The 13,121-nt window shown below is 37.4% G+C and overlaps 2 protein-coding genes across 3 annotated transcripts in view; both read right to left on the reverse strand.

The window, feature by feature from the left end:
• Nucleotides 1-2,514: 2,514 nt before the first annotated feature.
• On the reverse strand, nt 2,515-8,642 carry arl6 (ARF like GTPase 6). Its single transcript, XM_026319604.1, has 8 exons — nt 8,485-8,642; nt 7,183-7,336; nt 6,971-7,032; nt 6,702-6,770; nt 6,491-6,585; nt 6,102-6,231; nt 5,499-5,554; nt 2,515-4,765 (listed from the first exon to the last, which is right to left on the reverse strand). The coding sequence occupies exons 2-8, from the start codon at nt 7,300-7,302 to the stop codon at nt 4,740-4,742; spliced, it is 558 nt and encodes a 185-aa protein (XP_026175389.1). The 5' UTR covers nt 7,303-7,336; nt 8,485-8,642; the 3' UTR covers nt 2,515-4,739.
• Nucleotides 8,643-9,575: 933 nt separating this feature from the next.
• LOC113137862 (ephrin type-A receptor 6-like) overlaps nt 9,576-13,121 on the reverse strand; it is a 54,977-nt gene continuing 51,431 nt past the window's right edge. For both annotated transcript variants that reach the window (XM_026319783.1, XM_026319782.1), the window contains exons 13-20: nt 12,936-13,061; nt 12,108-12,293; nt 11,926-11,987; nt 11,603-11,812; nt 11,361-11,510; nt 10,994-11,187; nt 10,380-10,529; nt 9,576-9,880 (exon numbers count right to left, since the gene is read on the reverse strand). In XM_026319783.1, the coding sequence (XP_026175568.1) occupies nt 9,766-9,880; nt 10,380-10,529; nt 10,994-11,187; nt 11,361-11,510; nt 11,603-11,812; nt 11,926-11,987; nt 12,108-12,293; nt 12,936-13,061 (1,193 nt within the window). In that variant the 3' untranslated portion in view covers nt 9,576-9,765. The remainder of the gene's footprint in view (nt 9,881-10,379; nt 10,530-10,993; nt 11,188-11,360; nt 11,511-11,602; nt 11,813-11,925; nt 11,988-12,107; nt 12,294-12,935; nt 13,062-13,121) is intronic.

Genomic DNA, 13,121 nt, shown 5'->3' on the forward strand with positions numbered 1-13,121 from the left:
TGTCGCACCGGTCTACCGCTAGGAACGGGCAGTCATGGAGACCTGCTTAACGCACGAAAAGGACGCAATAGGATAGTAAGCAGTTTCAGTATAAGCAGTCCTTTCATATTTAGTTTACTACATCTGGACAGGAACATTTGATTTGTTTATGGGTTTATTTGGATTAGAGGTTCAACCAACCAAACACAAATTACTTTTCGAAGTAGAAAATTATAATAAGAATGTCCAAAATCATTAGTTTTCTCTGTCGATTGTTTTAGTCCCGAAAACTGCCTTTTCCAGTGAAAGTGCGTGCCTACATAGTTCAATAATGATAATAATATAAGAATCTTAATAATAAAATAATGTCCCACATAAGTAGAAACAAATCAAGCAAATCTGTGAGAATTGGTTGGAAAATTATTACAGTTGATCTTCAATTTCAGTTTTTTTTCCACATCAAATATTTTCATTCTTATTTGTCTCTCTATCTCCTTCTATTAGGAGGCTTACGCGTAAAAAATTCAAATTACGCACGATAAAAATGTAACTATACTAACTTATAGACAACATTTTCCAAATGTTATTGTACACAACTGACTGTCATCTAAAGATTTCCACTTTGATCATGCCTAAAATCATTCTCTGAAATGTCATTTCATCAACGTAGCTGAAGAATTTGCAAACACTTAAAAAAAAAACACATGCAAAACGTACCTCAAGTATTTCTAGAGTCATGTGCTGGGGCACCTGAAGCTGAAAAAGAGTGAGTAGAAGAGTTAAACAGGTTTTAAGGAGCCTCGTCCTTCTTTGCACCGCGAGGAACAGCCAAATGAAACGTAGTTAGAAGTCTCCCGGGTGACTTACTGAGGCTTATAACGGGGGCATGTGCCGTCAGAGGACTGAGACACGCGTCAGAGAAACGAAATGTCCTTCTTAATGAGCACCTTTCGTTGTAACACGTCAATATACGCGTTGATCTGACTGGAAGAGGGTGGGAGAGATTCCTTTACTCTAACGAGGATGGGGGAGGACATCTTACATTTTTTAGTCCACTGAATCACTGAATGGCACGGCGTGAATTTTAATATTAGCGTTTTTTCTCACTAATTAATCAGTATTTCGTGGAAGAGATTTATGCTTCATGTGCCTCGTGTTCTTCCAAACTCGGTGCGTAACAACCGCGTTAATTGCGCAGCCATACATCATGCGCCCTTTTATCCGCTGTCACTCTCCTCACCAGTCGGCATTTTACCTTACAGCCGCAATTAACTTTGCTCCACAGGCACAGTTTTTAAGTGGATGAGAAGCCGTCCTGATGCCCTCCTTGTGCTACACGGGAGCAAACAGTGGAACGATGCCTACGTCTCATCACTTAATATGGTTAATCTTCATTTCCTTGATTCCACTTTCTTTTCTTTTGGGGCCAATAGCGGGAGAGTTAGTGCAACTAAAGATGCTCCTCACCTATGAGCAATTAGTAATCATGTACTCCTACTGAGGCTGCCGCACCCCCGTCTAGATCTATATCAATGAACTGTATCTACTTAATGACGTCCTCTGTCTGAAGTCATTTAATCTGGACTGCTCTTGTCAAAACGGACAAGCATCCAATTAGGATGGACCTTAGAAGCAGCAGAGGTTTAACGATACAGTCTGACTTTAACAAAATAACCCTGGCACACACACAAAATCACCAACTAAAACTAAACTGACAGACACAAATGCAGCTGCCCGCTAAGACCGAGGTATTCAATTAATTAACTAAACTGTCTAAATAGCGGTTTTTAATGTATCTTTTCTCCTGGATTAAAAGTACCTGAAAGATGTTTTCTAATATGCCTTGTTAATTTAGGAATAATGAGAAAAACATTTATTCAGTTCTGTTTTGAAAGTCTCGACTGTATGTTGTTTTCTAGGGCCCTCAATTTACCAGGCAGTCACAAATAAAGACAGTTAAACTGTTAAGTAATTGGAATAAGACTGACTTGAATGCTTTTTGTATAAAACCTAACAAGTGATACTCTGACACAGGTGCCAAAATCTGAATCATCTGCAAGACAGCTGGAAAGGTTTCTAACTACACTCTTGACAGATGGTTGGCACATGACCTTGAAAATTTTTTCAACCAAACACTGAAGTTGAGCCACATGTTTGTGGCTTTATGATAGACGTATACACATTCCCTGATCATCATATGTATGTAAACAACAGTATACAAAAATGATGTGGAACTCTGCACAATATATATAGTCACAACTTATATAAATAAATGTTTTAATTAACCACATAAGGTTTTCAGTGGCAAATGGCTTAAGGTTTAATGAGCAGCTGTCTCTGGCAGCACTCAAGATGTTTGAGAGAGAGAGAGAGAGATAGAGAGAGAGAGAGAGAGAGAAGAGAGCTCTAAAGAGAGCAAGAAAGAGATTTTCCTACCGCAGACAACCTGAGCATTTGAAAGCATAATTTCTCAAAAGATCAAACAATATACTTCTTTCCAACTGCATTTATTTTTTGACAACAGATACAGCTTAATAAAATACATTCAGCTCATTTGATGATAAAACTTAAAGTAAGTCTCATTTCTCTGAAGCTAAAGTGAACTTGTGCTTGTTTTGAAATAGACGTCTGGAGCACATGAAACATGATCTCACCAAGACCCTCTCCTTGTTTAGAAAATATGAAGTGAGATGTCTGGAGGTCATGAAAGTTGACCAAAGGTCTCCAAGATCAATGCAGTGTCTTTAAAAGTTCAATGAGTAGGATTGGAATTGGGCGTTTCCAGTAGTACAGAGTATAAAAAAAAGACATTGAAAATGTCTCCTTACAAATACATTACAGTACACTGATAAATAAATGACAGAAAGTGAAAATGTCAACATGATAGCAAGAAAAGCAGTTATTAGGTTGTGTAAGACCAAGTATTTAATGATTTGAATGATACGTATGGACTTGCTCTACATAAAATGTGTTTTTTAGGTACATCTATTGAAATGACATGACTAACAATGAAACTGCTCTTCAATTATTCATAACTTACAGAGCTACATTTAGAAAACTAGTTATACACTTTACAATTACTGTTTTAAACCACAAGCAAAGTCCTTTTCATGTCAGATACCTCATATATGCTGTATAGTGTTGTATAGTACAGTCCTGAGGGTGAGCAGGGCTGTAGTAAACTTAGCCTGATATTTTTGTGTTTTATGTGCTACTGGGATAGAACTTATTTTTTAAATCGACAAAAGAAGCCCTTTGGGCAGTTTAATTTAAGCAGATATTCTCTGTATTAAAGTTGGGTTTACAGTCAAAACATTTACAGGCAAGATACTAACGAAGCAATGAAATAAACCATCATTTTAAAGCCTGCATCATAACCTTTTGTAAGTTATTCCCTTTTGCCTTGAAATTTCTCAAGAACAATGAAACATATTTGCTAGAAAAAATATCCTGTGATCTGTACAGTTTTAATGCAAGCTTTAAAGCTAGAGGATCAAAGGCTTGTATTAAGAACTTTATGCAGGCCGAGCATTTCAATTGTTTTGCCTTTGCAGTACTGAAGTACAATAATTTTAAGAATTGTCTATGAATATTTTTTTTCTTTGAGCAATGAAATAAGGCAAAAATAAAACAGTAGGTGGAAAATTATCTTTGTAAAGAGACATTTTGACTTTTACACAAACTACACAGACTAATTAACCTGACATTGATTTATGACTGTCATTTTCTCACTTGTTACAGCTAATTTTATTATTATTTAAATTCACACTCAAGTAATAGTGTTTTATATACAACAAAGTGTAATGGCTCCTAGAAAACATCTATTTTGTTACAATTCTATTCTTCAATATGCAAAATATATTTCACAGCTACTCAAAGCAGCAGTGTTAATAAAAAAGGAGTGGAGCTGCATCACGTATTAGCTGCAGTAAAGCTATACTGTAGTAGCCTAATGTCTAATGTGGTAGTAAGATGGCCATAAGTACGATAAAGGCGATGTAAACTGGAATGCATCATAAACTGTTTGTATAAACTGAATTCATACAGATTGACCGTATGTTGACACAGCACGTGGGCTGTGGGTGGGATGCGTTGTTTCAGCCAGATTCCATTTTGAATGTTTAAGCCTATTAAATGCATGTACTGTATTGCCAAAAGTATTTTACAGTGATGGCTGTTGCATGTAGACATAAGAGAGCAATGGGCATAAAATTGCAGATCAAAGAATTTATCCCAGTAGCAATGTAGTGGATATGATCATAGCACATAAGGCTACAACAGAGCTATTATTAGTAATTGTGAGACAGTGGAAAACAACAAAAGCCATTGACTTTGTATCTCTGGTATAATGGTTGAATCAACCCACTGTCAATATTTGTCTCTTCAGGGAAGATGGCACATACCATTTTTTAAACAGTGTAAGGGCTAAAACATGGAAAATAACACGGGACATATGAAAATATGTTTGTCCCTTTGAACATGTGTATCAGTTTAAACTAAAAAGACCTGTATGGGACAAAATGAATGTGTTAAATTAACCTAGTTTGTATGTTTCTCATTAACTTAGCAGGGTCTGTGGGTGCGTTTTTTTACTGGCACCAGAAAATCAAGTCATGTAATAATTTCGATTAAACCACACATATTAAAGAACCCTCTAAATACCCTAAACATTACATGTACATCTGAAAACATGGTCAACTCATCTTTAATAAAAGACTTCCACAGATGCTGTTACTTCCAGCATGTCCCTCTCTATGTTCTCATGTCTTCATTGTTTTGATTTGATCTGGAAAAACAGGAGAAATTCTGTTAATCGGATAAAGCATGGTACATTAAAAAGACAAAATAAATAAATAAAATAAAATAAAACAGAAATCATTTAAGTCATGTCATTTATGTACAACTGTTGATGGAATCGGGGTGTGTTTGATTTACTTTGCTTCTACAGCTACACAGCTACACAGTATAAAGTATAATACAGCACTTACAAAACACCCAGTACTCACAGCATAATTTGATCTAGGGATTGATTTGAATATGAGAGCGTTGAAAAGAGTAAGAAGAAAAGAAAATGATGTTGACATAATGGAACAGACTACATTGTTGCAGATATGTGCAGTACATTTTCCACTCATACACAGATATGCAATGACTTACTTTGCTGTCGAGAAAAACTACACTTTCGTAGAATGAATTGTGTAATGCAAACATAAACTCATCAGCAGTCAGAACCTGATACAGTTTCACTTTCATATCTCCATCACATGATACCCTCATTACCCTGACCATAAATATTCACTCAAACTGACTTGTTTCCTTAGTGTGAAAGTGAATATTGAGCACAAGATTCACACAACCCCAACATTTCCTTTATGTAAGCCCTTGACAAGAAATATTAAGTGTAAGTACAAGATAATGTGTGTACTATATTGAAGTGTACTTTTACTAAACTGCACTGCAAGCTCATCCCACCACCACATTCTCACACTCAATTCCATGCATGAGAAATCTCTTCCTACCTTGTAACCAGTCAACTCCCTCCTGTAAACCTTCTCCTTTGAGAGCATCTGTGGCACTGAAACAAATCAGCAATATATGTAAAGAACTCTGTTATATTTTACTGTTTACTATAAAAGAAACAGTCAAAACTCTGATTATAATCACCTCTATGTTTCCCAAATCTCACATTGTCTTTTTCTGTAGTCCATCTGTTTGATAACCAATAGCAACAGTAAATGCAAATAAATATTTTGCAGGTGCTGGTATTCCTCCTTATCTTTTATTGTAAACAAGGAACAGTAAGGTATCAAGAATCCAGATAAATTATTCAACCTAAATAGAACTACCAATTTACCATAATAAACCAATGCTTACAACCAATGCTTAATCAACATAGTCACTGTCAGACCTGCTTGTTTAAAGTAATTATCTGTTTTCTGCTCACTCTAAAAAAGGTATAAATCATATTGTTACTTTTTAAAAAAGCAGATTCTGTGTCCACTGACATCCCAGACTGCATGGTTTCAAAGTATACTACAATTTATCAGTGATACAAGTCTTCTCAATGGCACTGAAATGCACGGATAACCAGTAAGCAAATAAGTGTGCATTTCTCTTCATACCAGATGTGCCAGGGTTTGTCTTTGATGTTCTCTAAACAGAGCAGCTGTGACACCTTGACTGAAGACAGAGCATCTCTGACATCCATCTTATTAGCAAAAAACAGAATAGGGATCCTCCTGTGTTTAATATCTGTAATGAAAACAAGAAAAAAAGTATTTAATTCACTTCAAAATATGAGGAACAATATTTTGAAATCAAAACAAGCTTTAAAAAAACATTTATAAATAAATACACATATATAAATACAGCCTTAACAAAATCAGATTTACTTATACATACTCATTATCAAAAAGAACAAAACCCATCATCTAAACTTAAAATAGCCCAAGAAAGAGACACACTGAGTAGCTGCACATGATCAGTATATGACAAATGTATATGAATGTACCAGGATGATTGAGTAATGTTTCCAGTTCTTCTTTGGCCACTACCATCCTCAGTTTGTCTACACTATCAATGACAAATATGATAGCCTGACCTTCCCTGAGGTAAACAAGAAAGGTAGATTTATTTATGTGTACGTACATCAACATTTATACATCAACAGTATAAATGGCAAATGTTGAAACAAGATAACTTTGTACCATCAGTCAACTCACTTGTAGTAATGTTCCCAGAGGTTTCTGTATCTGCCTTGGCCAGACATGTCAAATACTGTAAAGGAAAGACTGAAAGAAGAAAAGCTCTCATGTCATAGCCATACAGTAAAAAAACGATTAGATTTATCTAACAGATGGATCTATTAGACAAAAGATGAAAATTTATGACAGACATAGAGAACTGGAAAATGAAACAGTGGCATAAAATGAACTAGACTTTGAATTTTATTTAATGTCCAACCACTTGCAGTCTTACAATGCACAGCTACCTGGATGTCTTGAACTTCTCTATGCTGAAACCAATGGTTGGGACAATGTCTTGTGCCTGGGCCTGAAAGACAAATGTAGTGTATTATCAATAGAAGATTGAAGCACAGATTAGTACAATTGTTTTTTAATTCTTTTCTAGTTTACCATGCTATTAATCCCCTGTGTTGCTATGTGAGTTAATGTTTCTTATATCAGAAAAAGACAGACTTACATTGGAGGGCTTGAGTTGGTTGATTATGGTGGTTTTTCCACTGTTGTCCAGGCCGAGACACAGCACATTCACTTCCTTCTTCAACCCCAGCCATGCTGCCAATTTGTCGAACAACCCCATTGGCTAACCAGCGACCATCAGCTGTCTGTGAAATCTTCAGGAAAAACACCACAAAAACTGCATCATTATAATGTAACAACGCATCTTCTTGATTAAACATGGTATTTCACATTTCCTGGAAATTCATAGGTGGATAGATTACCAAACTGGGCCCACCTGAGCACTGGCTCACAGGGTACTGAGTCATGTGGCCACTGAGCCTTTGTATGAAATGACTGTTCTTGTGTTATTTTTAATTTGAAAGTCGATGAAGTAAGCGACAAAGAGACAAAACAACCGCAGACACAATATGACCATGACAATATGTAATCGACCACAAAGACGTGTGATCAGGTCGTTGTTAGTCCTTTTGAGTCTGGGAATCCTGTGAAGGAGTAGTGGTGGGGCTACTACCTATCTGTGCCCAGGGGTCCATCCCATCATAATCCATCCCAGTTCACAATTTTAACATCTATACTCAAGTGTATTCTAAATTAGTCATCTAGGTGAAAGTTGTATTTTGACCACCACTTTGTTTTGTCCCTTGCAGTGGGTTTAAAACATGCCCTAGTCCTAATTATAACATATGTTCTCTACACTTGTAGTTGTTTGAAAGCCATATATTGAAAGCCATGTATCTACCGGCCATTTCTCTAACACTCAAGCTCTTCAATTCAGTCACTACATAAAGTAATGAGGGAGGTCTCTTCACTGCAGTGAGACAAACCTCATCCTGTCATAAATAGATACCGTTAGAACCTTACTATAGCCAACTAGCTAGAAAACGTTAGAATAAGGTTTTAGTTAACGAGTATGTGGACACTAGTTACTGAACAATGGCTCTTATATAACTAACATGCTTAGTGGACTAGCAGCTAACTAACACTCGCTATTTAACGCTAGTCAGTCAGCTAGGTAGCGCTAATCTCTTCTTCTTGTCGTTGCTAGCTACCCTTAGCCACTAGTTGCTTCAGTTTGCTGACTTCACATGACAGTGTGTAATATTAGACATTTGGCCAGTTTTACATGATACAGCCACAAACATGAGACAGATAAATCTATGCTAACCTAGCTGCTAACTATCTAGCATAGAGTTATAGCGTCACTGTTAACGCTAACAGAGTAGCTTAGTGGCGATGTAGCGTTAGCTAACGTTAGCTAGTATTATAATTCCCCTGAGTTTTATGTGGAGCAGGATTTTACCTGTAGTATAACCGCAGGGTCTTTCTTCCAGGATGCACTTGACGGCCACCGTATGCTAGTTAGTTCAAGAGCCAACCAGGGTCACAGCAGTGTCTCATTCATCCCTCTCATGCTGTGGAAGGTTAGCCTACAGGATGTGCGGTTATTTACACCGTGTTGCTGGGAGACCACTGCTGTGACTCAGGTCTGCCCCCTGCAGGCCGAACAAGGCCACCTCACCTCAGGCAACGTGATTTTTAAAAAGTGGTGCAGAACAAAGATGTGTTGGTCCAGTAGGTATGCTGGCACAATCTGTACATGTTGAAAAAGAAACACATATTTTACCACTGTCTTTAACTCTTTAGGCTTTATTCCTTTTATTTATAACCTTCCACAAATAGCTGTTTGACAAACTCACCTGCCAATCCTTCATGTCCAAAAAACGTGCCAGTCTCTCAAGTGACAATTAAGTGCACACTATTACCGTGCATGCATGTGTTTGAACTGAGAACGTGTATCCATGGATCCCTGCGTAATGTGTTAGTGTGCATGAGAGATAGGTGTTAGGGCCTGGGGTTGTTAAAGTCTCAAGGAAAACAAAGTATTAAAATAGGGTTATTTATTCAGGAACAAACATACTGAATAAAACATACAATTTTCACAAGACTTTTTGTACAAGACATACTGCATTATCATGAGGATAGAACAGACATTTCTATAAAATGTTTTGACATTCAGCGGTCTTGAGTTCAAAAAACATGATTGTTTTTACCATTTTTTTCATCTTTATTTATGGTGAATTTGTTCAGAAACCAGCCGGAAACTGTATTATTAAAATCACATACTGTACCATACACCTCCATACCATATATTCTATCCAAATCTCTGGTCATGAGGTAACAGACTTGAGACCATTCAACGTTAATAGAAACCATTGGATTGTCACTTGGAGAGAGAAGAGGTATTGGTGAACACTTGAATTGACACTAGAGAGAAGAAGTCCTAAATTCAAGTGAATGCTAGTATTTGCTGAGATAATAAAGAGACCACATTTGGCCAACGCTGACAGAGGTTGGTTGTTGTGGAAGCTGTGGTGATAATGATCCATAAGATGACGATGAATGTGTATTAATTAGACCACATGTGGTCTGTTGGCGGTTAGCTCTCACATGAGCAGCGTGTGATACCTGCTACACCTAACAGTCTGGTGTTTTCTGCAATTAGTTGAATGACGATGCCAAGAAACTCTGGTTTGTTTCCAGCTCAGTGTGCACACACACAGTCTGTCTCTGTGCAATGGCCTCACACTTGAAAGCCACTCTGTTGGATGTGGTGAAGCTGCAGGCGAAGAGACTGTATGCTGCTTATGATTCTCCTCTGATGACCAATCAAACACACCCCGATACGCCTGATGTCGCTGAAGGGGAGAAGAACATTTATACCGTTTCAATTTAATAGTTCAAAAAGAACAGGAGACCTAATTGTACATCATGGCAAACATACAATAAAGTTGTCCACATCACTTTAACCTGCAAGCACATTGGTAAATCGTATCATAATCACATTTAATACAACAGGACAAAATATTGTAATACATGCAGTAGTAGCAATATAGCTCACATCAGACTGTGAGAGAGTATGTGCAGAAAATCTTGGAACTTGGAAGGTACATATTTACATTTTCATGATGATACAGCAATTAAGCGAGGACATACATTATTTAATAGTACAGAAAAAATACTGAACATTTAAAAGAATGAACGTCTACATGACACTTACTCTACAGATTCATGCTTGAGAAAATTTAATATTGAAATCACTTTTATTACAATATCAGCCTTCTTTTGTTCCTTTGTTTCTTTCTAGTGTGCTCTGTAATAGCGTAGCTGCCCTTTGATTAGGTTGGCTTCACTCACTCTATACTCATGGCTGAAATGGAATCCAGTGTTGTGTATCCTGCTGCAAGGAAGTTGTTCTTATACTGGCTCATTTTAATAGAGTCAAGCCAGTCACCGATAGAGATGAAGAGTGGGTAGTCTGGCATGTCCTCTGGGGAGTCATTGAAGCTAGGATGACAAACAAAAAGTTAATGAATATGTACAGAAAGGCTGGGATATATTAGACTTAGTGCAACTAAGTCTCAGATATCCTCATAAGGAGTTTAACAGAAACTTATACCATTCGTTCTATTTCATTGCTAAGTTTGATGTTTCAAAAATATACCACAAACCCAGCTTTCCATACTATCAATGTAGACTATTACTCAATCCAAATCTGTCGGCTTTCCACAAACACCTAAAAGCATCAGTACTGTTTACCAAACAGACTCTACTTGCAGCTCCATTACCATGCAGCAATAACTGACACAAGATGATTTTCATACCCTACTGAAAGTGAAAGCATTGGTTGTCTGGAAGGTATCAAAATGAACAACAGTAAATTGTATTGTGACAACTTGTAGAAAGTTGGCAAAATCAAGAAAAAAAAAAAAAAAGATCCTTCAACAGTAACTGCGTGAATCAGTACTTACCTCTCACCATCATTCACTAGGGTCAGCAGACTACTGGGATTGATTATGAGTTTGTCAAGGAAGGAGAGCACATCGCTGAAGTGTGGGCGCTGGCTATACTCTTTCTGCCAGCAGTGTAGCATTAACTGGTGCAGTGTCACAGGGCAGCCCATTGGTGCTGGTAGACGGTAGCCCTCTTCCATTGATAAAATGACCTGATATGAACATTAACATAATGTTGACTCTAAAACAAGACAATTACTGTTCCAATTTACTAATTTACTATTCCAATTTACTAATTGGACAATTACTGTTCCAATTTAAGTGCTATACAGTATATTCACACTGGTTGAGTGGTTATGGAGTTTAAATATGATCAGCAGCTTACATCTTGATTGGACATTTCCCAGTAAGGCCTCTCGCCATATGACATCACTTCCCACATGACAATCCCATAACTCCAAACATCACTAGCTGAGGAAAACTTTCCATAAGCAATAGCCTCCGGTGCTGTCCATCGTATTGGTATCTTTCCTCCCTGAAGCAAAACAGCAACACAGAACAAGTTTGTTAAGGAGACACTTAGAAGTCACCACCATATCCTGCAACAACTGTTAGACCCACACTCACTGTAGCAGTATAGGCAGCTTCAGTGTCATCTTCAAGGACTCTAGACATGCCAAAATCAGACACCTTACACACAAGGTTTACATCCACTAAGATGTTGCGAGCAGCAAGGTCTCTGTGAACGTAACCCATCTCTGAAAGGTAGGTCATGCCTACTGCAATGCCACGCAGCATGCCAACCAGCTGGAGCACTGTGAACTGACCATCACGTGCCTAGGGTGGTTGTGAGAAACAAAGAGAGAATAAATAATGCATAAAGAAGACATGAAACATATTCTTGAAAAAAAAAAAACATCTGTACATCTGTGAACATGTATTCTTCTCACCCGGAGGAAAGAGTCAAGGGCTCCATTTTCCATGTACTCAACTACTATCATTACTGGTCTGCCTGAAGAAAAGGCAAAAGGCATCATTTGAGTGAGACATAAAGGCAAAAGAAAGTCATTTCATCAAATAACATAGATGGTACAGAGAAAATCCTCTATGTAAATGCACACAAAAAGCTTACTCTTAGTGACCACTCCCTCGAGCCTGATAATGTTGGGGTTGTTGAACTGTCCCATTATTGAGGCCTCACGCAAAAAGTCTCGCCTCTGTTGTTCTATGTAGCCACCTTTAAGTGTCTTTATGGCCACAGCAATGTCCATCCTTCCAGGCACACGCAAACGACCACTACAGACTTCTCCAAATTCACCTGCAAACATAGTACACACATGCATCCAGAATGTCTTGTATATGAGAAAACAGACTAACATTGGTCTTATAGTATATAATGAATAAATATGCCTTCAACTACATCAGGTAAAATAAACAGTTTAAAACAGTTTCCAAATCTTGAAGTTTAAATATACAGAGATGAGGGTGAGATTACAGTGTGTTGTATGTGCTATTTTAAAAGGTTTGCACATTGTCTCCACCAGATGGAGCCCATGTCACAAAAACCACATAGACGAGATGCACTTACACTATTACTCATGGGCTACATAGCAGACACGATCTGTGCAATTAAATGAACCATCAAACATTATTATTCATAGTCAGCAACACTAGCTTTGCTACTCCAAGGTACAATATAATAAATTACATTAAATTCAGCTTGCTAAGAGTGGCAGTAAAAATTAGTTAAAACTAGAACTTTATGGAGTTTAACATTTCTTATAAAATAGAAATGTTACTTAACATAAAATCTGAGTTAAAGGTTGAGTTTGTCACGGACACAAGACAACCATCACTTGACATTTTTGTCCATGCAGCGTCAATTTAGATAATCACACTCAGAGATCACACAGTTTACGATAATGGAAAGCAAAACAATGTTGATTAGCATTCATTTTACCTGCACCAATCACTCTCTCAATGCATATGTATGCAGGATCAATCTCTTTGGCAAATTCCTCCACAGCCTGACTGGGGTCTTCATACGTGTCTGGATCCACATAGGTTTTTATCCCAGAGAATGGTACTAGAAGGCAAGAAACACAACACATGCTTGACAATTTCATATTACATTATTCTGGGCAGA

This window comes from Mastacembelus armatus, chromosome 3 (assembly GCF_900324485.2).
Source record: "Mastacembelus armatus chromosome 3, fMasArm1.2, whole genome shotgun sequence".
Classification (NCBI taxonomy): domain Eukaryota; kingdom Metazoa; phylum Chordata; class Actinopteri; order Synbranchiformes; family Mastacembelidae; genus Mastacembelus; species Mastacembelus armatus.

Coding starts and splice junctions, on each gene's coding strand:
- arl6 (XM_026319604.1), bottom strand. CDS start 7,302: ATGGGGTTGTTCGACAAATTGGCAGCATGGCTGGGGTTGAAGAAGGAA. Junction 6,232..6,490: donor AACATTACTCAATCATCCTG/GTACATTCATAT, acceptor TTTTCATTACAG/ATATTAAACACAGGAGGATC. Junction 5,555..6,101: donor GACAAACCCTGGCACATCTG/GTATGAAGAGAA, acceptor GATTTGTTTCAG/TGCCACAGATGCTCTCAAAG.